Source organism: Lampetra fluviatilis, chromosome 61 (assembly GCF_964198595.1).
Source record: "Lampetra fluviatilis chromosome 61, kcLamFluv1.1, whole genome shotgun sequence".
NCBI classification, from domain to species: Eukaryota; Metazoa; Chordata; class Hyperoartia; order Petromyzontiformes; family Petromyzontidae; genus Lampetra; species Lampetra fluviatilis.
The window spans coordinates 904,556-932,312 of NC_136335.1; the positions used below are offsets into that span (position 1 = coordinate 904,556).

General features: G+C 56.0%; 1 protein-coding gene across 5 annotated transcripts; it reads right to left on the bottom strand.

Annotated features, from left to right (window-relative positions):
- LOC144951289 (outer dense fiber protein 2-like) lies at positions 1-27,739 on the bottom strand. 5 transcript variants are annotated; one of them, XM_078881481.1, is made up of 20 exons: positions 27,634-27,739; positions 24,939-25,067; positions 24,528-24,644; positions 23,168-23,386; positions 22,438-22,631; positions 21,353-21,479; positions 20,735-20,866; positions 19,718-19,792; positions 18,984-19,055; positions 17,033-17,149; positions 16,565-16,750; positions 15,039-15,148; positions 13,112-13,247; positions 12,273-12,383; positions 11,225-11,329; positions 9,863-10,021; positions 8,720-8,820; positions 7,727-7,889; positions 5,461-5,586; positions 1-1,901 (listed from the first exon to the last, which is right to left on the bottom strand). In XM_078881481.1, exons 2-20 carry the CDS (start codon positions 25,050-25,052, stop codon positions 1,725-1,727), a joined length of 2,541 nt encoding a protein of 846 aa, XP_078737607.1. In that variant the 5' UTR covers positions 25,053-25,067; positions 27,634-27,739; the 3' UTR covers positions 1-1,724. The 5 variants fall into 5 exon arrangements, with proteins under 5 accessions (XP_078737607.1, XP_078737604.1, XP_078737605.1 ...); XM_078881478.1 differs by having other exon boundaries at positions 24,939-25,064; positions 27,620-27,739; XM_078881479.1 differs by having other exon boundaries at positions 23,189-23,386; positions 27,620-27,739.
- Between the last annotated feature and the right edge of the window lie 18 nt (positions 27,740-27,757).

A 27,757-nucleotide genomic window follows, 5' to 3' on the forward strand; every position in this document is an offset into this window, starting at 1 on the left:
TTGAACATCTTAGCACAGATGTTTTATTGCCAGGAAGCGTGAAACCTATTCTTATACCGGAGATAAAACCCACCACGGCATTTACAATTCGTTTCGCCGGCAATTACAGAAGTTTGCGGGCAGATTCCAAGTTGTAGGGAGTGAAGCGTCAGGCCACGCAAAGTGAAGTCGCGGACTTTTACGAAGTACGGCACACGACCCGAGTCAGGCCTGGGTGTAACAGGAACCACCACTCACTGTATTCACATCAAGTACAACGGCGGAAGCGTCAAATACCCACAGAGGTTAGAACCACAGTGATCAAGCAACACGCGTGACGGTAAAAAAACATATATAAACATATTGAAAACGGAGTAGATACTAGATTAAATATATTGAAACCAAAGCATACCATCTGGCCAGACATATATACAAAGCAATCAACCATCGTGCCCCAGGCCAGAGGTCGCAAACGGGTTTTGATTCCTTACCTGTACCCGTACCCGGCCGCACCAGGGTCGCAAACGGGTACCCGTACCCGGCCGGGTACGGGTAGCCGGGTATCAGGTAGGGTACGGGTATCGGGTACCCGATTGCGACCTCTGGGATGAAGCCATGTTGCAGGCGCGGGTGGGTTGATTCTAGGAGCTTGAATTGTGAGAAGAGACAAGACGTTGGGAAATGAGTGACAAACGGTGACTCACCAGTGACTCACGGCCTACCCGTACCAGTACCCGGCCGCACCAGGGTACGGGTAGCCGGGTATCGGGTAGGGTACGGGTATCGGGTACCCGGTTGCGACCTCTGCCCTACATCATTGACATGGCTCAACCCCCATGTGTTGCCTCAAGTTCCCTAAGATCTGGGGATGCAGATCTTCTCTCTGACTTCCCAGGTCAAAGCTGTCGGTCTGTGGGCCACGGAGATGTTCCCCGTGTAGCCACCAGGCGATGGAACGCTCTTCCACGAGGTATCAAGAGAGAGTCTTTGGACATTTTTGAATTGCGCCTACAAACCTAAATTTAACAAGCTTCTGCTTATACAACTTTCAGCTAATTTAGGGAATTATTTTTTTAATGTATTTATAATATTATTTTCATGCCCAGTGTCTGCTGTTACTGTGTCATGTACAGCGCTTCGAGATCCTTGATGAAAATCGCTCTATAAATGTCGTTGTTATTACAAAACCTTTATCCGATAAGCGGCGCATTTTGCTGCATTTCATTCCATTCTGTTTTCCTTCCTTTTTACAAATTTGCTGTTCTCCCCGTGCTTTGGTTCAAATTCCGTTTGTCCCGATCGCTCCAACCGTGACCGATTCTCCGCTGGCCACATCCTAGCCGAGCCGGCACGGTCACGCCACGGGTGGTTATCCACTGGCTGCTTGCCGGGCAGAGCCAGAACCAAACCCCAATAAGTGCCACGCGCGTCTCCGTCGCTCACCGCGTGTGTGATGTCAGTCGGTACGTGGTGAGGACGTGTCACCGTGTCGCCCACGGTCATCTCCGCTCGTTCACCGCGTCACCCACACGCGTGTCCGCTCGTTTCACCGCGCGCCAAGCCGGTCGGTACGCGGTGAGGACGCATCATCCCGTTGCCGCGTCGGGCCGGCTCAGCATGGCCCCGGCACGGCTCGGTTGTGCAGTGGAAAACCGAAATATACGTGTAAAAAAAAAAAAGTTTTTCAACGATTGAGCGTTCCGGTGCGAAGTCGCCACGGGTCAGGGGGGGGACCGGCGGCACCGTCACACGGGCGAGCGTGCCCGCACGGGCGAGCTGGCGAGCGGCGCCGCGTCGCCGAACACGTTGGCGTAGGAGGTCTTGAGGAAGTGCACGTAGCTCTGCATGCTGCGGTTCGTCGTCTCAGACTGCTCCAGGCGGTCGCGCAGGTCCTGCAGGCGGCTCGCGTGCCGACGCTCCGCCTGGGGGGGGGGGGGCGGCGGGGGGCAGCCGTCTGTTACCGCGCCTTGAGAGCCGTGGGGCGTCCGCGCGTGTGACGCTACGCGATCTCGCGGCACCGGGGGATCTAAACTATGGAACTGTTCACGATTTACAAACGGCAAATTAAAGTATGAAAGTAAACTAAACAATTCTTGATAATTGGTTTTTTACCCTTTTATCTGGCAACAAAACTGACACCTTTTTTACAAGGAGTCATGTTTGCATAGACCACAATACCTGCAGTCATAATGCAAACAAAAACATAACTCTGATATTATATGCACTGTCCTTGAAGTTGATTGGTCCACACCCGAGACAGCTTTCCTTAGAGCCTAGTCTCACATGGTGTTGGACCAGATGACGCCAAAAGGTGCATTACGACTGCAGGTATTGTGGTCTATGCAAACATGACTCCTTGTAAAAAAGGTGTCAGTTTTGTTGCCAGATAGAAGGGTAAAAAAACAATTATCATATTTTTCTACTGGCAAATGAGGTTCCAATGGTGTAAACAATTCTTGTTTAACGTAGGTAAGGCCCACAACGCTGTGCCGGCCTTCATAGGCGCTGCTCGCTGAGAGCGCTCATACCACGATTCTGTTCAAGGCTACAGGGGGGATATTTGTCTGTTGATCTTAATTTGCCTGTGTCTGTGTGTGTTGTGTATATGCGGTAGTGTAGCGTGTCGTGCGCTGTGCTACGAACCAGGCGACCCGATTTCGATTATCTGAACTGGTCCTGGGCCCCTCCTAGTCAAATGAGTACCTCGTGCGGTGTGTAAAACAGCCATAAACTATTTTATATCTACCAGCTAAAGGCTCCACTAAGCTGCATAGCTCTCTTTAACAAGCGACGTGGCCACACGCAATGATAGCTCAAAGGAAATGGCTTCTCACCGTGGAGGCATTTACACGATCAACTACTGCAAAGGGACGTGCCGCGGAGTTTGTTCTGCGCCGCGTTCACGCGTGCGAGTGCACCCAGCATGGCACAAGCGCCGTGGTGACGTCACCGCCGCTCGGTGGTGAACGGCGGCGGTTGTTGTTGTGAGCGGGGAGCGGTGGAGCAGCTGTTAGCGCGCTGCGCTACGAACCCGGCGACCCGAGTTCGATTCCCGCTCATGGCCAACCAATGCCAGTAACAATAATCTGAACCGGTCCTGGGGCCTCGCCAATGTCGAATCGGCCTCAAATGAGCACCTGTTGCGGCGTGTAGTAAACATCGCCACTGGGGAGACAAAGGCGGCCGGCCGGGCGTGGTGCTGGCCACCCACCCCCTTCGTGTGCCGTGCCGGCCTTCGTGAGGCGCTGCTACTCGCGAACAGCGCCTGCCCCAAAAGTCTGGTAAGGCTACACGGCGTGGGGGGGAACCTTTGTCTTTGTGGCGAACACCGGCTGCTCATATCCGCAAAACCGGTGCACAGTGCAAACACGGAACAATCACGGAAGCCAGAGCGTAACAACATCCGGCAGGCGCTGCCGCTGGCGTCACGTGGGCTGGGGACGTCACTGCGGCGACGCGGCACCGTCGGTAATGTTGACCGCACGGCGACAGATGCAGCCGCTTCGTAGAATAACAAACGGCTCCAATTGTGAACGGAGGAGAGTTTCGCCGAGTCCCAAGAGGGTGCCGCTGCCGCTGCTGCTGCTGCTGCCGGTGCCACATTGGGGTTGCGTGGCCCGTGAGCTCCACGAGTAATAGACGGTTCGTGTGGGAGGAGGATCCCGGAGACCCCGGAGACAACCCAGGAGACGCCGGGACAGCGAAACGTGGAGAAATCTCCATCTGTCCCATTTGTAATGCGTTGAGTGCTGCCCCCTACGCAAAGCACGTGGGTTTTCTATGGGTGCTCCGGTTTCCTACCTTTGTTGGCCTTCCCCCGTACCTCTCATGAGCGTGGTTGGCTACGTAGGGTGCAAAATAAGTTCAACATACATCCACACTGCCCATAGACTAACACTGCCCATAGACTAACACTGCCCATAGACTCAACACTGCCCATAGACTCAACACTGCCCATAGACTCAACACTGCCCATAGACTCAACACTGCCCATAGACTCAACACTGCCCATAGACTCAACACTACCCATAGACTCAACACCGCCCATAGACTCAACACCGCCCATAGACTAACACTGCCCATAGACTCAACACTACCCATAGACTCAACACTGCCCATAGACTCAACACTACCCATAGACTCAACACCGCCCATAGACTCAACACCGCCCATAGACTAACACTGCCCATAGACTCAACACTACCCATAGACTCAACACTGCCCATAGACTCAACACTGCACGTCCAATTAGCACGGTTGGCTACGTGCAGTACAACGTACATACATACCGAGGCATCCTTAATCTCTATGCACCTCTCGTGTGCTACGGATTGCTCTGCGTCGCTGTGCGATGCGCCTGCATGAATGACGCTACCGTGTAAACACACGGCATCATCATCATCATCATCATTCTTATTCCTGCTGTTGTTGTTGCAATAACATTATTACTACGGGACACAAAGCGGTCTGTCGTAGCACCTGGCTTGTGCGACCGTGTTCACGAGCATTTGCTACCTGCGATTACTGCTAAGGGCCATATTCTGGCGAGGAGATGTTAACTCCCTCGCCTGGTGTGCAGGAGGTCGTAGGTTCGATCCCGACCCTGACGCCTGCTGCTGCTGTATATTTTGAGATTGCGTGTCTCTCTCTCTCATCATCATCACGGTGGCTAGGAGATGTTAACTACCTCGCCTGGTACACAGGAGGTCGTGGGTTTGATCCTGACCCCTGCTGTGTATTTGGAGTTTGCGTGTCTCTCTCTCTCTCTCTCCCTGTTGTGGTCGCGTGGATTTTTTCTCCAAACCCTCCGGTTTTTCCCACTTCGTTGAGCTATCCATCGTGATGGCCAGGTGCGGCCTTACCTGGTAAAATAAACAGTAGTTCATCGTTTTAAATAAGAGTTTTGCGGCTCACTACTCCCAGCTCGGAGCCGTTTAACCAAATCGCCGGCCCTACGGCCGGACGTGTTGCTGGCCACGCACCCCCCTCGTGTGCCACAGCGCCGGCCTTCGTAGGCGCTGCTACTCGCTAACAGCACTTGCCCCTACAGTCTGTTAAGGCTATACGGGGAGGTGGTTATCTTTGTCTTTCACTCGTTGCTGCAATGGGGCGGTTGTGGAGAGAGTGGAGCAGTTCCCATAATTCGGGGCAGCGCGCACACGACGAGCTCCGGGTTGGCGGCGGAGATGGCACTTCGAATCTGTCAAGTGGCATTATCTTCTCGTTGGCTGCGTAAGAAACAGCTGTGTGGAAGCTGCCTCGCCTGTGGCTGCAAACGAAGACTAGGCTCTTCTCTTTGTGTGTGCGTGTGTGCGTGAGTGCGAGCGTGTGTGTGTGCGTGTGTGTGCGTGTGTGTGCGTGTGCAAGCGTGTGTGTGTGCGTGTGTGTGTGCGAGCGTGTGTGTGTGAGCATATGTGTGTGTGCGCTCGTGTGTGTACGTGTGTGTGAGCGTGTGTGCGTGCGTGTGGCGTGGCTCCTCACGTCGTCCTTGGCGCGACGCAGCTGTGCGGCCTCTGCGCGAGTGCGGCTCAGCTGAGCCTCCAGCTCCAGAGCCTTGGCCTGGGCGGCGCGCTCCTTGCCCTGCGCTCGCTCACGAGCCTGCTCCACCTGGGGTGACAGCAACACACGCACACACACAGTGACACACACAGTGATACACACATACACAGTAACACACACACACACACAGTGACACACACACAGTAACACACAAGACTAAGATCCCCCATATAGCCTTAACAGACTGTTGGGACAAGTGCTGTTAGCGAGCACCTATGAAGGCCGCAACGGCACACGAGGGGGTGGGTGGCCAACACCACGCCCAGCCGCCTTCGTCTCCGCAGTGGCGATGTTTACACACCGCACCAGGTGCTCATTTGAGGCCGAGTCGACCTAGGAGAGGCCCAGGACCGGTTCAGATAGCCGTCACTGGGTTCATAGCGCAGCGCGCTAACCGCTACACTACTGCTCCCCGCTACACACAGTGACACACACAGTCACACAAAGTGACACACAGTGACACATTACAGTGATACGTTGACAACAACTGCCAATCGCCACTAATTTTCGGTGACATCACCACGGCGCTCGTGCCAGGCCTAGTGCACTTTAAGGCCACGTGAAGTGTCGAACGCCAGCTGGCTGGAGGTCACAGGACAGGCCCAGATGCCATGGGTCGATTGACTGAGATGACCGGAAGATGCACCATCTGTGCCCCCTTCTGTGCCAACTTCCTGTGTTTTAGCCGCCCGGCGCTCCGCTCGTTGTTGTGAGCATCGCTCCTCTGCCCTCCATTGTTGCTCAGTTGTGTCCTCTACAGAGGCCGATCTTGACACCGCTGGTACCAATCATCGGCAAGTCCACTCAGCTCCACATCCTAGTGTACCACATCACTCCATCTCTTCTCTAGCCCGTGCCGCACCTGTTTAGGCCCCTCTATCCGGCCAAACAAAAGCTGTTTAGGCATGTGATGGCTGGGCATGCGGGCTTGCTTGCCGGAGGAGTTCACTGATGGAACTTTCTTTCAAGGATTTGTGAACTCCTCACACAATCCAGCCTGGGTCAACCCAGGATGGATCGTAGGCAGGCCAGCCTAAATGTTTAAAACTGGCGAAGATGCTCCATTAGGGGGGTCCACGTTTCGCAAGCGTAGAGAAGGGAGGGCATGACTGTGGCCAAGGAGATCCGAAGCTTCGTGTGGAGTGACAGACCAGGTACCTTCCACACAGCGTTACGTAGACTGATTTGGAGTGAGACTTCTGCCGTTAAACCGGAGCTGGTCATAAGCACAATGCCCAGGTATGGAAAAACTCTCCACTCTCTCCACAACTGCTCCAACACCAATGGGGGCTGAGGGGGTGGAATGTTTGATGGCACAAAATACCCAGGCAGGTTCTTAGTTTTGGTGGAACTGATGGTAAGACCCCACCTCTTAGTGGCACACCCTAGGTTCAGCTGTAGCACCTCCAACTCCTCCTCTGAGCGAGCAGCAATCACCAGATCAACGGCATACATAACACGGTTGACCAATAGGGAGCCATCCCTTCACCGCACCCGGGCATCAATTATCCTCCCTTGGTATCCGTACCAGATGGAAATTCCTCCGGTAGAGCCATGGAAAGCTTCACGAACTACGCAGTCAAAGATGATGAGTGCATTGTCTTTGAGCTGTACGCCTTTTGGCGTCCTCTGGTCTAGCACCAATTGAGACGAGGCTTAAAAGAAAGGTGTGGATCAATCAGTTTCAAGGACAATGCCATCATATTATCAGTGTGTTTTTTTTTCAAATTTTATTGCTGTGGATTTCACACCTGATGATGATTGCTTGTGTTGCAGTCGAAACGTCGTGAGAATTGTTTTTGTTTTATATTTGTATTATTTTATTATTTCCCTACTACGTGACTTTACCGAAAGAACCAAGAATATAGTGTGTTTTTTGTTTGCATTTTGACCACAAGTATTGTGGTCATAATGCACACATGATTCCTTGCAAAAAGGTTTCAGTTTTGTTGCCAGAAAAAAGGGGGAAAACCCTATTATTATTATTATTATTATTATAAAAATGATGTTAACTAATACGGGAGCCCGTGCCCCCCACCCTGCACCCCCCTTCCCGCCCGTGCCCCCCACCCATGCCCCCCACCTGTGCCCCCCGCCCGTGCCCCCCACCCGTGCCCCCCACCCGTGCCCCCCACCTGTGCCCCCCACCCATGCCCCTCGCCCGTGCCCCCCGCCCGTGCCCACCCACCTGTCTGCGAGCGTCGTCGAGCGCAAGCTCCAGCTGGCGAGACAGCGCCGCCACGTCGCGCGCCCTCTCCTCTCCGCGCAGCCGCTCCAGCGCCAGCGCCTCCTCCCGCTGGGCCACGGCCTGCGCCAGCTCGCGGCTCTGCTGCTCCGCGCCCTCCACGCGTCTACACAGAGACACAGAGACACAAAGACACAGAGACACAAAGACACAGAGACACAGAGACACAAAGACACAGAGACACAAAGACACAGAGACACAAAGACACAGAGACACAAAGACACAAAGACACAGAGACACAAAGACACAGAGACACAAAGACACAAAGACACAAAGACACAAAGATAAAGAGGCCCCCACCCCGACCGCGTGACCTCCCGCCGGCTTTTGGGGCAAGCGCCGTTCGCGCAGTGGGACCCCTCAAGGCCGGCGCGGCGCACCACCCACGAGGTGGTGGTGTGGCCGGCAGCCACGGGGCCAGCCGCCTTTTGCGCGTGATGGGGCTGGCTGTGTGTGACGTTGCCGTGCGGGCGCGTGTGATGTTGCCGTGTGCGTGACGTTACCACGTGTGTGTGTGTCTCTCTCTCTCGTCATCTTCACGGTGGCTAGGAGATGTTGACTACCTCGCCTGGTGTACAGGCGGTCGTGGGTTCGATCCCGACCCTGACGCATGCTGCATACTTGGATTTTGCGTGTCTCTCTCTCATCATCATCATGGTGGCTAGGAGATGTTAACTACCTCGCCTTGTGTACAGGAGGTCGTGGGTTCGATCCCAACCATTATGCCTGCTGTATATTTGGAGTTTGCGGTGTCTCTCTCTCCGTGGTGAGATGTTAACTACCTCGCCTGGTATACAGGAGGTCGTGGGTTCGATCCCGACCCTGACACCTGCTGCTGTATATTTGGAGATTGCGTCTCTCTCTGTACGCGTGCCGTTGCCGTGTGCGTGTGACGTTGCCGTGTGCGTGTGCGCGTGCGTGACGGCGCTGGTTAACCTCTGCAAGGCGTCGGTCTTGAGCTGCAGTTCGTGATTCACCTCCTGCAGCGATGCCGCGCTCTCCCGCACAGACTCCAGCTGCAGCGCCTGCTGCTCCGCCTGCACCGGCCGCCCCCCCACCGCACAGACAAGAGACAAAGGTCACCCGCGTAGCCTACGCACGCTGTCGGGGCAAGTGCCGTTCGCGAGCGGCACCCACAAAGACCGCTACGGCGCACAAGGGGGTGGCTGGCACCACGCGCCTTCGTCCACCTATCACCGGCCGAGCGCCGACGTTTACAAGCTGCAATGGATGTTCATTCACGGCCGAGATCGGCCTTTAGTGGAGGCCTCAGGAACAGTTACGATAATCGTCACCAGTGTTGGCCGTGAGCGGGAATCAAACCCCGTTTACACACATGCACACACACACAACAACAACAACCGTCATTCACCACTAAGTGGCGGTGACATCACCATGGCGCCTGTGCCAGGCTATATACACGTTAAGGCCACGTGAAGTGTCGAACGCCCGCTGGCAGGAGGTCACGGGACAGACCCAAGTGCCATGGGTCGACCGACTGAGATGACCGAGATGACTGGCCGATGCACCACCTGTGCCCCCTACTGTGCCAAATTGCTCTTTTATCCACCCGGCTCTCCACTCGTTGTTGTGAGCGTTGCTCCTCCGCCCTCGGTTGTTGTTGGAGGGCGACTGCCTCCAACTGCCCAGTAGCAGCGTCCTTCACGAGCCTCCTCCACAGAGGCCGATCTTGACACCCGCTGGTACCAGTCATCGGCAAGTCCACTGAGCTCCACATCCTCCTGTACCACGTCACTCCATCTCTTCTCTAGCCCGTGCCGCGTCCGTCTAGCCCCCTCTATCCGGCCGAACAAAAGCTGTTTAGCAATGCGGTGGCTGGGCATGCGGGCTACATGACCCAGCATAGACACACACACGCTTACACACACACACACACGCGTACACACACACACACGCGTACACACACACACACACGCATACACACACACACACGCGTACACACACACACACACACGCGTACACACACACACACACGCGTACACACACACACACGCGTACACACACACACACACGCGTACACACACACACACACACGCGTACGCACACACACACACGGACCTTGAGGCGAGCCTCGGCCAGGCTGGACGCCTGCTCGGCCTCCCTCCTGTGCGCGGTGGCCAGCGTGGCCTCGCTGTCGCGCAGACGCAGCTCAGCGGCCTTCAGCATCTCGGGCAGCGGCTCCAGCTGGGAGAGACGCGACTCCACCGAGCGCCGCATCTACACGCAGACGCCGTCGTAGAGACGCACGCGCAGACATTACACTTAGACACACACACATTACACTTAAGACACACATCACACTGAGACGCACACGCAAAGACATTACACTTAGACACACACGCACACATATTACACTTAGACACACATCACACTGAGACGCACACACATTACACTTAGACACACACATACACATTACACTTAGACACACATCACACTGAGACGCACACGCACAGACATTACACTTAGACACACACATACACATTACACTTAGACACACATCACACTGAGTCGCACACGCACAGACATTACACTTCGACACACACATACACATTACACTTAGACACACATCACACTGAGACACACACGCACAGACATTGCACTTAGACACGCGCACAAAGATTACATAGAGAGATACACACACACATACACTACACATAGAGATACACACACACACACGTAGATACACACAGAGATACAGCGGCTCCGGCTGGGACAAGCCGCGGTTCGGGGGAGCACCACATCTTCTCGTGGCCATGGAGACACGTACACGCGGCACGCACGCACGGAGAGGGTGGCCATCGGTGATGACGGAGGTCGACAGGGGGCCGAGATGAGATGAAGGGTGCCACGGTGGCTAGATGTTAACTACCCCGCCTGGTGTGCAGGAGGGCGTGGGTTCCATCCCGACTCTGACGCCTGCTGCTGTATATTTGTAGTTGGCGTGTCTCTCTCTCTCATCATCATCACGGTGGCTAGGAGATATTAACTACCTCGCCTGGTGTACAGGAGGTCGTGGGTTCCATCCCAACCATTATGCCTGCTGTATATTTGGAGTTTGCGGTGTCTCTCTCCCCATGGTAAGATTTTAACTACCTCGCCTGGTGTACAGGATGTCGTGGGTTCGATCCTGACCCTGACGCTTGCTGCTGTATATTTGGAGTTTGCGTGTCTCTCTCTCTATCATCACGGTGGCTAGCAGATGTTAACTACCTCCCCTGGTACACAGGAGGTCGTGGGTTTGACCCTGACACCTGCTGTGTATTTGGAGTTTGCGTGTCTCTCTCTCTCCCCGTGGTCGTGTGGATTTTACTCCTCCGCTGTTTCCCTCCACATTTAGAATTTACGTCACGCGTTCAGAGTATTTGTCTGCTGCCAAAAAAACCCAAACATTTTATAGCGGCTCTCGCTCTGCGTGGTCACCTGCTCGGCCTCCCGGCCGCTCTCGTCGCGAAGCCTCCGGTTCTCCTTCTCCGCCAAGTCCAGCTTCACCTTGAACTCGTCGGCCTCCACGCGAGTCTTCGTCACCTGGGGGCCGACGACGAGGTGGGGGGGCGGGGGGGGGGGGGCGTCCGCACGACGTGGTGTGCTCGTCACACGCAAGGCGCTTTGCCACAAATGGAACCACGGGAACTCGCCCATCTCAAACTCCGGCCGTCCTCGCAGCGGCAGCGGCGGTGGCGGCTTTTGGCCGGCCGTCGAACAAACACGGTCGTGGCTTCGTCGCGCTTTTAAATGCGCTTCCGCGGCCGTCTGGAACGTTCTTCCTTCCAATATCAGGAAGCCACTGGAGCCATGCACTTTTAAATCATGGTGGGCTACATATGGTGCGAAAGACGTTCAAAATACTTTGAGACCTATAAACTCACCACACAGAAACCCATGGACTCACACATTGCATCGCGTGCTTTCAGATGCGATTCTGTGGCCGTCTGGAAAGCTCTTCATTTCGATATTAAGAAACCACTGGAGCTACACACCGGGCTGCTTTTGTGTTTAGTTTGTTGTCCTTCCCCCGCACTGCCGATTAGCGTGGTTGGCTACGTACAGTGCGAAAGAAGTTCAACGTACATAGTAGGGTACTGCATGTCCAGACTTCCGCTCGCGCCACCACTCGGCAGCGTCCCGAAGCTCCCGTACACAACAAAACTACGATAAGTGCACGGCAAGATGCCGGACGACGGCTGTCGGAATTTGTTCCGGACACGCGACGGAAGAATTGCATTGCCATCGAAGACAGATGCCGGCGAATAGAGCAGTCCGGATAACAACCACCACCATCATCAAAATATTCAATCATCCTCACCACCGCCAGCCCCACCGCTACCATCACCACATGGTTCGGGATGCCAGGAGGGAGCCATGCAAGGCCACGCTCGGGCGTTGGCTCGGCTCGCTGACTCGGCTCACTGGCTCAACGCGTTGGGCTCAGCGTGTTGGGTCAGCGCGCTGGCACGGGAGACGCCCTCACCTGGGTCTTATATCCGTCCACCAGGCCCTCATACTGCTTCATGGTGGCCGTCAGCTGCTGCACCTCCGACTCGGCAAAGTGGAGCTTCTCCTCCACAGCCGAGAGGCTCGCCTGTGGTGACACGCGGGGGGACACGCAGTGAGACACAGGGACACGCAGTGAGACGCGGGGAGATGCGGGGACACGCGGCGAGACACGGGGGCACACAGTGAGCCGTGGTGAGACGCAGGAAGATGCACGGGGACAAGCGGGGACACGCGGTGAGACGCAGGGGGACATGCAGGAGACACGGGAACACACAGTGAGACGCGGGGAGATGCGGGGACTCGCGGGGAGATGCAGGGAGACGCGGTGAGACGTGGTGACATGAAGCGCGGGGATGCATGGTGAGACAAGGTGAGACGAGACCACCAGATTGTTTAGAGATCAGAGAGGCTGAGCAGGCATCTGCCGAGATCCTGGGTTCAAGTCCGGGTTTCACACCCCCATGATGGTTAACCCGGCTCCTCAAGGGCAGCGCGTTGATGGTGGAGGAGAGGGTGGGGGGCCCCAGGACCGCTTCAGTTACCGCTCACGACCCATGACAGCCCCCGGGCAGGAAACGAACCGGGGTCGCAGGGTTTGTAGCGCATTGCGGTAACCACAAGTCACCGCTTTCTCACTTCGCGATTCGATCGCCCCTTCCCCGCGGTCCGTCTCGCTTGTACCGCTTCGTTCGCATTCACACGACGCTCGCCAATTTTTTTTATTCCCTACTTCTACAACCCCCGTCTCAGCCGAACCTCTGACCCTCGACCCTCCCCCACCCCATCCCTGGCCGGCCGTGTGTGGTGGGTGACCTTGAGGCGCTCCCCGTGGAGCCGGGCGCCGGCCACGTCGCCGTTGGCTCGGTGGAGCCGCTCGGCGCTCGCCTCCCGCTCGGCCCGCGCTCGCTCCTCGGCCGCCCGGGCCTGCCGCTCCGCGTCCAGCACTCGTCTGCAGCGTGCAGACACGCACAGACACACGCACAGACACAAGCAGAGACACACGCAGACACACGCAGACACACGCAGACACACCAGACACTCGCAGACATGCGCAGACACACACAGACACGCGCAGACACGCACAGACACACGCAGAGACACAGGCAGACGCACGCAGACACACACCAGCATCGCTCATTCAGTTTAATGGCATTGAACCACGACGCCTTCTCTGCACTCTTCTATCGTTGCTGCTGCTGCCATGGTGACCGTTCCTGCGAACTTCGCTCGTTCATTCAGTCCTCCTCCACTCAATGTTGAGGACTCCTCTCATGCGGTGTGCAAACCACCACGCTTGCAGGTCACAACGAAGACAAAGATCCCCCGTGTAGCCTGCAACAGACTGTTGGGGCAAGTGCTGTTAGCGAGCACCTATGAGGGCCGCCACGACACACGATGGGGAGGGCGGCCAGCAACACGCCCGGCCGCCTTTGTCTCCCCAGTGGCGATGTTTACACACCGCACCAGGCACTCGTTTGAGGCACCCCACTATCTCCATGCGGGCCACCTCTCTCCCCCGCGTCCCTCCTCCCTCATTCCCCCCCCCCCCTTCGTCCCCCACCACCCTCGTCGCCCCCTCCCCCTCATCCCCCCCTTCACCCCCCCCCTCCCCCCCGTGTGGGCCGCCCCGTCCATTTCCTCGCAACGCGGCCGACACCCGAGCCGTGCGGGTGGGATGACGACAACCGGGACGACGCCGGCCCCCGTGATTGCGACGACAAACACCGGGGGGGGGGGGGGCGGCCACAAAGAAACCGCGGCGGCAGTGGAAGTGGCGATGCGGGCTGGGTGACGGTGGTGGGGAGGGGGGGGGCACGGCGACAGCCCAACACCCGCCGACCCCCCCCCCCGGGCTGCGTGCGCCGCCACCGGATGCTGAACAAACAGCGGCAGCTGGGCAGCGCGACGCCCTCTGGGTTCGTCTTACACGGCGGCAGCGGCGGGGGCGGCCATCACCTGCGGGTGTAAACCCCGTCCCGCATGTGCCCCTCGCCGCCATTGGTTGGCACCGTGCCCCCGGCCCCGAGGGGCCCGCCAGCCCCACTAAGCTACGGTTTGTGTACGACGGTGCGGGTTTACGTGGTCGTGCTACCTGTTGTTGTTGTGTACGACGGTGCGGGTTTACGTGGTCGTGCTGCCTGTTGTTGTTGTTGTTGTGTACGACGGTGCGGGTTTACGTGGTCGTGCTGCCTGTTGTTGTTGTTGTTGTGTACGACGGTGCGGGTTTACGTGGTCGTGCCGCCTGTTGTTGTTGTTGTTGTGTACGACTGTGTGGGTTTACGTGGTCGTGCTACCTGTTGTTGTTGTGTACGACGGTGCGGGTTTACGTGGTCGTGCTACCTGTTGTTGTTGTTGTTGTGTACGACTGTGTGGGTTTACGTGGTCGTGCTACCTGTTGTTGTTGTTGTTGTGTACGACGGTGCGGGTTTACGTGGTCGTGCCGCCTGTTGTTGTTGTTGTTGTGTACGACGGTGCGGGTTTATGTGGTCGTGCTGCCTGTTGTTGTTGTTGTGTACGACTGAGTGGGTTGACTGGGTCGTGCCGCCTGCTGTTGTTGTTGTGTACGACGGTGTGGGTTTACGTGGTCGTGCCACCTGCTGTTGTTGTTGTTGTGTACGACTCTGTGGGTTTACGCGGTCGTGCCGCCTGCTGTTGTTGTTGTGTACGACTGAGTGGGCTTACGCGGTTGTGCTGCTATGGAGAGAGACAGAGAGAGCGGGGAGTGGACCCAGGCACTCACTCGCCGAGCGTCGCCACCTCCATCTCCAGCTGTGACTTCTCCTTGGAGAGCTTCCCGTTGCGCGACCGCCACGCCTCGGCCGACGCCAGCGTGTCTGCCAGCTGCGCCTCCTGCTCGATAACACCGCGCACACACGCACACACACACGCACGCAGGCAGGCACACGCATGCACGCACACACACACACGCACACACACACACACGCAGGCAGGCACACGCACGCACGCACACACACACGCACACACACGCACGCAGGCACACGCACGCACGCACACACACGCACGCACGCACGCACACACACACACGCAGGCACACGCACGCACGCAGGCACACGCACGCACGCAGGCACACGCACGCACGCAGGCACACGCACGCACACACACGCAGGCACACGCACGCACGCAGGCACACGCACGCACGCACACACACACACGCACGCAGGCACACGCACGCACGCACACGCACGCACGCACGCACACACACGCACGCACGCACGCAGGCACACGCACGCACGCAGGCACACGCACGCAGGCACACACACACACGCACGCACGCACACGCACGCAGGCACGCACACACACCGTGCATAGCCTTTAACCCTTTGCCGTGTTCCGGGACAACCGTAGGTCGTAGGGTGTAGGTTGGGTCCCGTTACTCCGCCGAATCTCAGCGTTCATTTTGTTCGGTGAGGAGTAGTAGCAGCGCCGCTGTTTTTAAACGACGTCGTTACTCGCCACGGAGAACCACGGGGACCGCCGCCACTCTGCGGTAGCTGGCAGCCAAACTGTGCCGCACGCCCTCCCGCATGGCCTTGTGGGAGCCTCGGTATCGACACGTTTATTTTATTTCAGCTTTTCTTCCGTGCACGTCATCGGAACGGGAAAGGGTTAGCGGACTAGCCGCGGCGAGTGCCGTTGGCGAGCGTCACCTACGAAGGCCGGCACGGCGCACCTATGAGGGGGTGGGTGGCCAGCACCACGCCGGGCCACCTTTGTCTCCCCCGGTGCTGACGTTGAGCTCCACTGGTAGCTGCTGCACTGTGTGCGAGTCTGTTTGTATCTCCGAGTCTCTCGGAATCCATCTGTGTGTGTGTCTGTGTGTGTGTGTCTGTCTGTGTATCTCTGTGCGTGTGTCTCTGTGTGTGCCTGTGAAGTGTCGAACGCCAGCGGGCGTTCGACACTTCACGTGGCCTCAAGGTGCATATGGCCTGGCACAAGCGTCGTGGTGACGTCACCACCACTTAGTGGCGAATGGCGGTTGTTGTTGCTGCCAGAGTGTGTCTCTCTCTCGGTCTCTCTCTCTGTGTCTCTCTCACTGTGTCTCTCTCACTGTGTCTCTGTCTATCTGTCTCTCTCTGTGTCGCTCTCTCTGTCTCTCTCTGTGTCTCTCTCTCTGTCTGTCCCTCTCTGTGTCTCACTCTCTCTCTGTGTCTCTCTCTCTGTGTCTCTCTCTGTTGCTCTCTCTGTTGCTCTCTCTGTCTGTGTCTCTCTGTCTGTGTCTCTCTCTCTGTCTCTCTCTCTCGTTGCCTTGTCCAGGAGCTCCGCGTGCAGCTGCTGCGCCGCGTCCTCCCCGCGCTGCGCCCGTGTCTTCAGCGCCCGCGTCGCCTTCTTCAGCGCCTCCTTGTCAGTCTCCCCTCGCTCGCGAGCCCGAGCCACCTCCTCCGCCAGCGCCTCCGCCTCCAGCCTCTGCTGCTCCAGCGCTCGCTCCAGCCCCTGCGCCGAGCAAAGGCAAAGGTCCCCCGTGTAGCCTCCCGCCCTCCCCGTGTAGCCTTAACATGCCGTTTGGGACGAGTGCTGTTAGCGAGCAGCGCCTACGATGGCCGGCACGGCACACGAGGGGGTGGGCGGCCAGCACCACGCCCGGCCGCCTTTGCCTCCCCAGTGGCGATGTTAACATGTGAACGCACGCACGCACGTGGGCAAGCACACCCGCGCACACACGCACACACACGCGCACACCCGCACACACACGCGCACACGCACACCCGCACACACCCGTATGTGTGTGGCGGCCCGGTTGTTGTCGGCCTCCTTGCTGCGCAGCTGTCCCTGGAGGTGAGCGCGCGTCACCTCCAGGCCCTTAGACGCGTCGGTGGCCGAGCGAGCCGAGTCCTGGCAACAACAACAACAACACGATTAGCACGGGTGGCTACGTACACTGCCCATAGACTCAACACTGCCCATAGACTAACGCTGCCCATAGACTCAACACTGCCCATAGACTCAACACTACCCATAGGCTCAACACTGCCCATAGACTCAACACTACCCATAGACTCAAAACTACCCATAGACTCAACACTGTCCATAGACTCAACACTGCCCATAGACTCAACACTGCCCATAGACTCAACACTGTCCATAGACTCAACACTGCCCATAGACTCAACACTGCCCATAGACTCAACACTGCCCATAGACTCAACACTACCCATAGGCTCAACACTGCCCATAGACTCAACACTACCCATAGACTCAAAACTACCCATAGACTCAACACTGTCCATAGACTCAACACTGCCCATAGACTCAACACTGCCCATAGACTCAACACTGTCCATAGACTCAACACTGTCCATAGACTCAACACTGCCCATAGACTCAACACTGTCCATAGACTCAACACTGCCCATAGACTCAACACTGCCCATAGACTCAACACTGTCCATAGACTCAACACTGCCCATAGACTCAACACTGTCCATAGACTCAACACTGCCCATAGACTCAACACTGTCCATAGACTCAACACTGCCCATAGACTCAACACTGCCCATAGACTCAACACTGCCCATAGACTCAACACTGCCCATAGACTCAACACTGCCCATAGACTCAACACTGCCCATAGACTCAACACTGCCCATAGACTCAACACTGCCCATAGACTCAACACTGTCCATAGACTCAACACTGCCCATAGACTCAACACTGTCCATAGACTCAACACTGTCCATAGACTCAACACTGCCCATAGACTCAACACTGTCCATAGACTCAACACTGCCCATAGACTAAACACTATCCATAGACTCAACACTGCCCATAGACTCAACACTGCCCATAGACTCAACACTGCCCATAGACTCAACACTGCCCATAGACTCAACACTGCCCATAGACTCAACACTGCCCATAGACTCAACACTGCCCATAGACTCAACACTGCCCATAGACTCAACACTGCCCATAGCCACCGCGGCGCCATTAAGAACGCAAGGCAGAGGACGAGGTCCCCGAGGACGAAGAAACATTTCCTTGGCAGCCGGTGACCGAGCGCACCGCGTCTCATTAAACCCGAGCCCGGCAAACACCCAGATTAGGCACCCGGTCACTCGCTCTGCGTGGGGAGCAGCATCGGGTGACAGACGGCCTCCGTTTAATCTCCGTTTAATCTCGCCGGCAAGTCGCTACGAGCTAAGAGTGTGATCATTATTAGTCGAATTGATGATCTAAGCCCAGTCATCAATGACTTACACAGAGACCCACAGACTCGCACAGAGACCCGTAGACTCTCACAGAGACCTGTAGACTCATACAAAGACCCATAGATTCTCAGAGAGGCCCGTAAACTCACAGAGACCCGTAGGCTCTCACAGAGACCTGCAGACTCATACAAAGACCCAAAGACTCACACAGAGACCCGTAAACTCACAGAGACCCATGGGCTCGCACAGAGACCTGTAGACTCATACAAAGACCCATAGACTCTCAGAAAGACCCGTAAACTCACAGAGACCCATAGGCTCGCACAGAGACCTGTAGACTCATACAAAGACCCATAGACTCTCAGAAAGACCCGTAAACTCACAGAGACCCATAGGCTCGCACAGAGACATGTAGACTCATACAAAGACCCATAGACTCTCAGAGAGACCCGTAAACTCACAGAGACCCATAGGCTCGCACAGAGACCTGTAGACTCTTACAGAGGGCCCACACACACCTTCTCCAGCTGCAGCTGCACAGCTGCTTGGCTTAGCTCCTTCTCCAGCTCCTGCAGCCGCGTGGCGAGGCGCTGAGATGCAGACACGCGGACAGACACCGGCGGACGGGCGGAGGGATTAACGGATGGACACAGATACAGAGCCAGATTGAAAAACACGAGGACAAGCAGACAAACACGTGGACGGATGGACAGACAGGCAGACACACAGACTAATTGACAGACAGACACAAGGACGTAAACAAAGACAAAGATCCGCCGTATAGCCCGGACAGACTGTTGGGGCAAGAGCTGTTAGCGAGCAGCTATGAAGGCCAGAACGGCACACGAGGGGGTTGGTGGCGAGCACCACGCCCGCCCCCGCTTCTGTTTCCCCAGTGCGATGTTTTTACGCACCGCACCAGGCACTCATTTGAGGCTGAGCCGACCTAGGGAAGGCCCAGGACCGGTTCAGATAATCGTCACCGATGTTAGCCGTGAGCGGGAATCGAACTCGGGTCGCCGGGTTCGTAGCGCAGCGCAGCGCTAATCGCTACACCACCGCTCCCCCCAGACAGACACACACACAGGACGTACACGTGTCTTGACACACACAGGATGTATACGTGTCTTCACACACACACAGGACGTACACGTGTCTTGACACACGCATGACGTACACGTGTCTTGACACACACACAGGATGTACACGTGTCTTGACACGCTTGTTCACGTGTCCCCGGTGCGTTGCTCACCGCGTTGTCCGACTCGGCCAGGGTGAGTTTCCGCAGCAGAACGTCGCGCTGCTCCATCACCTGCGTCACGTCGAGCTGCAAAACAGACGAAGGATCACCCCCCCCCCCACCCTGTAGCCTCACGCAGACTATGATACATCTCCTTTACCAGTGGCAAAATATAGTAGTAGGTTTTTACCCTTTAAACTGGTACAAAAACTGACACCTTTTTTACAAGGCATCATGTTTGCAATAACCACAACACAAGCAGTCAAAATGCAAACAAAAAGAAACAACTCTGATGATGATAATGGTATGCACTGTCCTTGAAGTTGATTGGTCCACACCCGGAGCAGCTTTTCTTAGAGCCTAGTCTCCATTGGTGTTGGACCAGATGACGCCAAAAGGCGTACAACTCAAAAACAGCGCACTGTCATGATGGAACTTACCGCTGCGCCGCCGCTCCCCTTCTCACCCCGCGTCTCACCTCCACGTCTCACCCTACTATCTCACCCCGTGCGTGTCTCACCTCGTGTCTCCTCGCCCGTCTCACCCAGTGTCTCACCCCACGTCTCATCCCGTGTCTCACCCCACGTCTCACCCCCACGTCTCACCCCCACGTCTCACCCCCACGTCTCACCCCGCGCGTGTCTCACCCCCACGTCTCACCCCCACGTCTCACCCCCACGTCTTACCCCGTGCGTGTCTCACCCCGTGTCTCCTCGCCCGTCTCACCCCGTGTCTCACCCCGTGTCTCACCGCCCGTCTCACCCCCACATCTCACCCTACCATCTAACCCCGTGCGTGTCTCAACCTGTGTCTCACCCCCGTGGCTCACCCTGTGTCTCACCCCCGTGTCTCACCCCCAAGTCTCACCCTACCATCTAACCCTATGCTTGTCTCACCCCGTGTCTCACCGCTCGTCTCACCCCATGCGCGTCCCACCGCGCGTCTCACCCCCCACGTCTCACCCCTGCCCCCCGGTGCCTCACCACCTCGCATCTCACCCCGTGTGAGTGTGCGGCGCGAGTCTCTCACCCCGCTGGCGTGCTCGTTGCGAAGCAGCCTGCGCAGCGCTCTGTTGGCGACCTCAAACTCCTCCAGCTTCTCCATGAGCAGCTCCTTGTGGCGCGTGATGCGGCTCACGTCCGAGCAGCTCAGAGCCTTCTCCTGCAGCCTCAACAAACGCGCCGGTCAGGGTGGAACTCCTCATCGATGCCCGACCACGGGAAGGGAGTTTCACACGACCCAATCTGTGCTGCGATCAACCAACCCCTTGCTGCTGCCTCCACAGCGCCAGACCACAGGCCACGTGCAGGAGCAGCGTAGCTACCACCACCACCACCGCCCGGCAGTAACGCGACGACGACACGGTGTGGTATATGGACGTGGAGTGGCCTGTGATCCGGCACCGTGAAGGCGAGAGGGGGGGGTTGGTGGATCGCCACACACAGATGACGATGATGTTGTTGTTGTGAAACTCCCTTCTGCCCGTGGGTGGGCGTCGAGGAGCCGTACCCGTGGCTCTGCCAGGAGAAGGCGGTGCTCAGCAAAAACGCGCAAAAGCCACACGGCGGTAACGCGGCGGCGGTGATGTCGCGGTGGCGAAGACGCAACGGTGATGTCGCGGCGGCGACGCGACGCTGCGCTGCTCACGTGTCTCATGCGCGACACAAAGTCCCGGAGGGCCGCCACCTGCTTGGCCGCCGACGCCCCCACGGCCTCGGCCTCCAGCAGCTGGCCCAGCAGGCGGTCACGGCCATCGGCGCCGCCTGCAGGCAGCCTGCGCGCCGACGTCGAGGACGCAAACGTCAACGCCACTCGCACCGAATCTCCAAAAACCTTCACAACTGCTCATTGTGTTGACTTTGTCGTCCTTCCCCCGCGCAGTTGGCTACGTAATGGTGAGAGAGAAGATCAACTTGCACACATACTGCCCGTAGACTCAACACTGCACGTAGACTCAACACTGCCCATAGACTCAACACTGCCCATAGACTCAACACTGCCCATAGACTCAGCACTACCCATAGACTCTACACTGCCCATAGACTCAACATTACCCATAGACTAACACTGCCCATAGACTCAACACTGCCTATAGACTCAGCACTGCCCATAGACTCAACACTGCCCATAGACTCAGCACTGCCCATAGACTCAACACTGCCCATAGACTCAACACTGCCCATAGACTCAGCACTATCCATAGACTCAGCACTACCCATAGACTCAACACTGCCCATAGACTCAACACTGTGGTGCTCGAGCGGCCAGGATAGAGTATCGTTTGTGGGACTGAGAGCGAATGAGTGAATGAGTAAGTTGGTGGCTGGGTGAGTGAATAATTTTTCATAGTTTTCTTAGTAGTCCACAAGCAAACTGAATATAACTATTTTAATTTTACCAAGTAAGGCGCATCGAGCTATAACAGACGGTGGATGACTTGGTCAGAAACGATAGCTCAACGAAGTTGATTATCATCGTGTGGAAAAACTGGAGGACCCGGAGAAGAATCCACGCGACCACGGTAAGAGAAAACAACATGCCAACTCCCAATATACATCAGCAGGCGTTGTCAGGGTCGGGATCAAACCCACGACCTCGTGTACACCAGGAGAGGGAGTCAACACCTCGCCACCATGGTGCCCCATAAGTGCCCACCCCTCCCTCCCCCGCCCCCCATTTATCCCCGCCCTCCACCCTACCCCCCCGTGCCTCCGCACCGGTTCCCTACGCACCGCGCCGAGTCCCCGTCGGGCCCGGCGTGCATCTCGAGGCTGCGTCGTCTCAGCCCCTCGCTCTCGTGGGGCGAGAGGTCGACGTCCCCTGGGGAGGGGGGCACGGCCGCCCCCCCGGCGCGGCGACGCTGGCGCCACGTGGCCCCCTCGCTCGCCGCCCGCTCCCGAGCGCGGTCCCGCCGCTCCTGGTCCACCTGGCGCACGGAGGGACGCGGGGACGGAGGGGGACACGAGAACGGAGAGACGGGGGGGGTGGGGTGGAGACGCATGGAGCGCGGAGACGGTTAAACCCACGGTTGTGTGTCTACTTATTCCATCGTCCCTTCGGGGCGACTAAAATTGGTACAACTTTGCACATTTGTCTTTTGGACACGGGTGCAGATACACGGGGCATGGAGAGCACACGGGGCGTGGGAACAGAGATTGGGCACAGCGGAAGCACACACAGAATGGTTACGGGACCGAGTGATGTGGCTTGGACTCAGCGTAGTGACCCAACCAGTGATGTGGCATCGACTCAGCGTCGTGGCCCAGCGAGTGATGTGGCTTGGACTCAGCGTCGTGACCCAGCCAGTGCTGTGGCATGGACTGGACTCAGCGTCGTGGCCTAGCCAGTGCTGTGGCATGGACTGGACTCAGCGTCGTGGCCTAACCAGTGGTGTGGCATGGACTGGACTCAGCGTCGTGGCCTAACCAGTGCTGTGGCCTGGGCCTCCGTTGAGCCGGTCACCTGGGCCTGCAGGGAGCTGACCTGCGCCAGCAGTCCGTCCACCGTCTTCTCAAACGCCGTCGCGGCCTCCCCATCCCCCTCCTCCCCCTCCTCCTCCTCCACCCTCCGGGCAGCGTCTGCAACGTCCGTGGTGGTGAGGTCGCTCACGTGCAGGCCGGGCCGCATGCCGCCCGCGTCGGCGCCCCGCGGGGGAGAGATCTCCAGACGGTGCGTGGGGCCCTGAGGCGAAGCGCCGAGGGACAGAGGATCCAACTCCACCCCCCCCCCCACATCCGCTCACCGCGTGTGGCGATTGCAGTCGAGCTGGTGTTTAGTCAACATCTCGCCCCGTGGTGAAATGTTAACTACCTCACCTGGTATACAGGAGGTCGTGGGTTTGATCCTGACCCTGACGCCTGATGTATATTTGGAGTTTGCATGTCTCATTTCACCGCGTCAACCGCGTTCCAAACTAAACCAAACTAATTTTTATTTTACCAGGCAAGGCCCACTGAGCTGCAGAGCTCTTTTTCGGAAGTGACCAGGCCACAAATGATAGCTCAAAGAAGTGGCTTATCACGTGGAAATGTATAGCAGCCAAATACTCAAATCGCACGTTGATTAACAACATGTACATACGTATGTACGTTGATCTTTCACACTGTATATGTGGCCAACCGTGCTAATCGGAGGTGCAGTGCTAAGTCTATGGGTAGTGCTGAGTCTATGGGTAGTGCTGAGTTTATGGGTAGTGTTGAGTCTATGGGTAGTGTTGAGTCTATGGGCAGTGTTGAGTCTATGGGAAGTGTTGAGTCTATGGGCAGTGTTGAGTCTATGGGTAGTGTTGAGTCTATGGGCAGTGTTGAGTCTATGGGCAGTGTTGAGTCTATGGGCAGTGTTGAGTCTATGGGCAGTGTTGAGTCTATGGGTAGTGTTGAGTCTATGTGCAGTGTTGAGTCTATGGGCAGTGTTGAGTCTATGGGCAGTGTTGAGTCTATGGGCAGTGTTGAGTCTATGGGCAGTGTTGAGTCTATGGGCAGTGTTGAGTCTATGGGCAGTGTTGAGTCTATGGGCAGTGTTGAGTCTATGGGTAGTGTTGAGTCAATGGGCAGTGTTGAGTCTATGGGCAGTGTTGAGTCTATGTGCAGTGTTGAGTCTATGGGCAGTGTTGAGTCTATGGGCAGTGTTGAGTCTATGGGCAGTGTTGAGTCTATGGGTAGTGTTGAGTCTATGTACAGTGTTGAGTCTATGGGCAGTGTTGAGTCTATGTGTAGTGTTGAGTCTATGGGTAGGTTTAGTCGATGGGCAGCGAGTATGTACGTTGAACTTCTTTCGCACCATACGTAACCAACCGTGCTAATCGGAGGTGTGGGAGACTCACCTCCCAGGCGTACATCTTGTCCCGCACGGAGGTTTTTCCGGGTGGGATCCACGGCCCGCGGCTCCGTCCTCGCGGCGTCGACCGTGCGCTCGCCCGCTCGCCCCCCACGGTTCGTCCCTGCAATCGAGCAGCAACCACGCAACAACAACAACCGATACAGTAACTCGATAACAACAAGAACACCACCACAACACGTGAGCCTGTAACAACAACACAACAGCACGACACATTACACGCAGAAAAAAACGGCGCGACAATAAACTGTACCTCCGATTAGCACGGTCGGCTACGTACAGTGCGAAAGAAGTTCAACGTACACACATACATACTGCCCATAGACTCAACACTGCCCATAGACTCAACACTGTTGATGCGCGTGCCCCTATGCGGGAGCCGCCGCATGCCCCTCACCTCCGCGGAGCCGGCTCCCACGCGGGGCTTGCGCGTCTTCTTGAGGTGCACGTGCACCGGCGTGTCTTCGTCCACGTGCACGTGCACCGGCGGGGAGCCCGTGCGCATCTTCATGGTCCTGCCGCACTGCTGACAACAACCAACAACAACCAACAACATCATCATCGCCATCTTCACCATCCCGGGGAGCCCGTGCGCATCTTCATGTTGCCGCCGCACTACCGACAACAACCAACAACAACAACAACCAACATCATCATCATCGCCATCTTCACCATCATCACCATCTTCACCATCCCCGGGAGCCCGTGCGCATCTTCATGGTCCTACCGCACTGCTGACAACAACCAACAACAGCCAACACAACAAAAGTATAATCATCACCATCATTACCATCATCATCACCATCACGGGGAGCCCATGCGAATCCTTATGGTCCTGTCACACTGCAAACCACCACTAACAACAACAACCAACACCAACAACATCACCATCATCACGAGGCGCCTGTGTACATTGCAAACCACCAACGGCAACAACCAACACAACACCATCACCGGGAGGGAGCCTCCAAGCACTTACGACAACAACACAAATTGCCACCGCAAGCGACTGACCGCAAACATCACCGTGCCTTCACACTACCCCAGCGCACTGCTGACGTTAGAACGACAACAACGCGATGACCACGACCTCAACGACGTCAAGTGCAGATTTCGTCGCCCCTTTGATCAGACCCAGGCGTAGGTGTCGCACGCACACACGCCCACAGGCAAGCGGTCGGTCACCATCATGAACATCAAACCGTGGTCCATCCGTGAGGTTTTTTTTTTTGCGGGTTAGGTCGCGTAGATATAAATGTGTCGTGAAACCGGCCATGTCGGGTGGTAGTGGGTTTAACGACACATTTGTACGTACGCAATCTAACCCAAATATGGATAATGTTGGCCGTGAATGCCTATGTGTTATACATGGTCAATCCACTGCTGGATGAAGGACTCCCTTAGCCGTGATTATCCTGCCGTGTGGTGAGTGAGCGAATAAGCAAATGACCGTGCTGCTGCTGTTACTGCGGGGAGCGGTGGTGCAGTGGTTAGCGCGATGCGCTAACCACTCACAACTAACACCGGTGACGATTATCTGAACCGATCATGGGCATCCCCTAAGTTGACTCAGCCTCAAATGAGTACCTGGTGCGGTGTGTAAACAACATCAGCACTGGGGAGACAAAGGCGGCCGGGCGTTGTGCTGGTCACCCACCCCCTCGTGTGCCAGTGTTGGTTCTTTCGGTAAAGTCACGTAGAAGGGAAATAATAAAAATATAAAACAATACAAATTCTCACGACGTTTCGACTGCAACACAATCAATCGTCATCAGCTGTGAAATCCACAGCAAGACAATTTGAAAAAAGTCGTGAGAAATTGTATTGTTTGATATTTGTATTATTTTATTATTTCCCTTCTACGTGACTTTACCGAAAGAACCAAGAATATGAATCTCTGCAATCACGAAAGCTTTAAATAAAAATTTAACCTATTCTTATTTTTCATCGCCCTTTGGATACTGGAAAAAACAGAAGGTTTCCCATGATAAGCACTTCTCAGACTGGGGGTGACCCCCATGGCAACGCGTCTCTAGCCACCTTCAAGCTGCAATAAAAATAACATATCCCCCAGCAACGTGAAGCCAGCTTCTATCTATCTGAATAACCACGGCACTGTAGTGGTCTAGATGTCTTGTGACCCCCCCCCACACACAGTTTCACCTGAAGACGGAAGCTTGTGTTGCCTCCGAAACGTCGTGATTTTTTTTGTTAATTTTAATTTCATTTTTTACCTACGTGACTTTACCGAAAGAACTAAGAGTATATATACACACAGACACATCCTCCACATCACCCAATTGATTCCTCAAAAAACTTTGTATATTTATTTTTTCAAATTTTCTTGCTGTGGATTTCACACCTGATGATGATTGCTTGTGTTGTAATCGAAACGTCGTGAGAATTGTTATTGTTTTATATTTGTATTATTTTATTATTACCCTTCTACGTGACTTTACCGAAAGAACCAAGAATATGAATCCCTGCAGTCACGAAAGCTTTAAATCTAAAAATATATTTTAAAGGCTTATTGAAAAAAGGGTACACGTTTATGGGGTCGGTTAATATTGTGAAATCGCAAGACATCTGGACCATCCTGTACAGTAACAACAAAGGAGCTCACTGCATCGATTTGTATCCACCGATGGTTATGACGACAGATTGTGCTGCTGCTGATGATGCAGAAATGATGATAGCAACCTGACACGATTTCGAAATGATGTCCGACGTTTCGCTTCGCATGCTGGAAGCCCTTTTCAGCAACTGATTTAACGATTGCTTTTGATGAGGCCGATACTAATGATAGTGGTGGTGCTGACGAGACCGCGATGATGTTGATGAAGAAGACGACGATGATTACCACACCGCAACAAACACCCCAGAACGTTGTGTTTACAAATCGGAGTCTTCGTTTCCCTCCCTCACCCCGCCGCTCTTCCATCAGCAGTAGCGGAAGCGAGACATTGCAGGCGCTGCGCTTCGAACAATTACAATCCACAACGCGGCAGTTGCAACTTCCACGACGGTACATCCCACGCAACAGCCAAAACAACATCACCGACCGCCACAAACTGGTACCGTATTTAACCGACCCCGGTGGTGGTGGTGATGATGATGTGTCGCGCGCCGTCCGCCCGCTGCGTCAACGCCGCCGCCGCCGCCGTCTCGCGGCCTCCAAAACATCGGCACGGCCGAGCCCTCCTTGCGCCGCTCCCA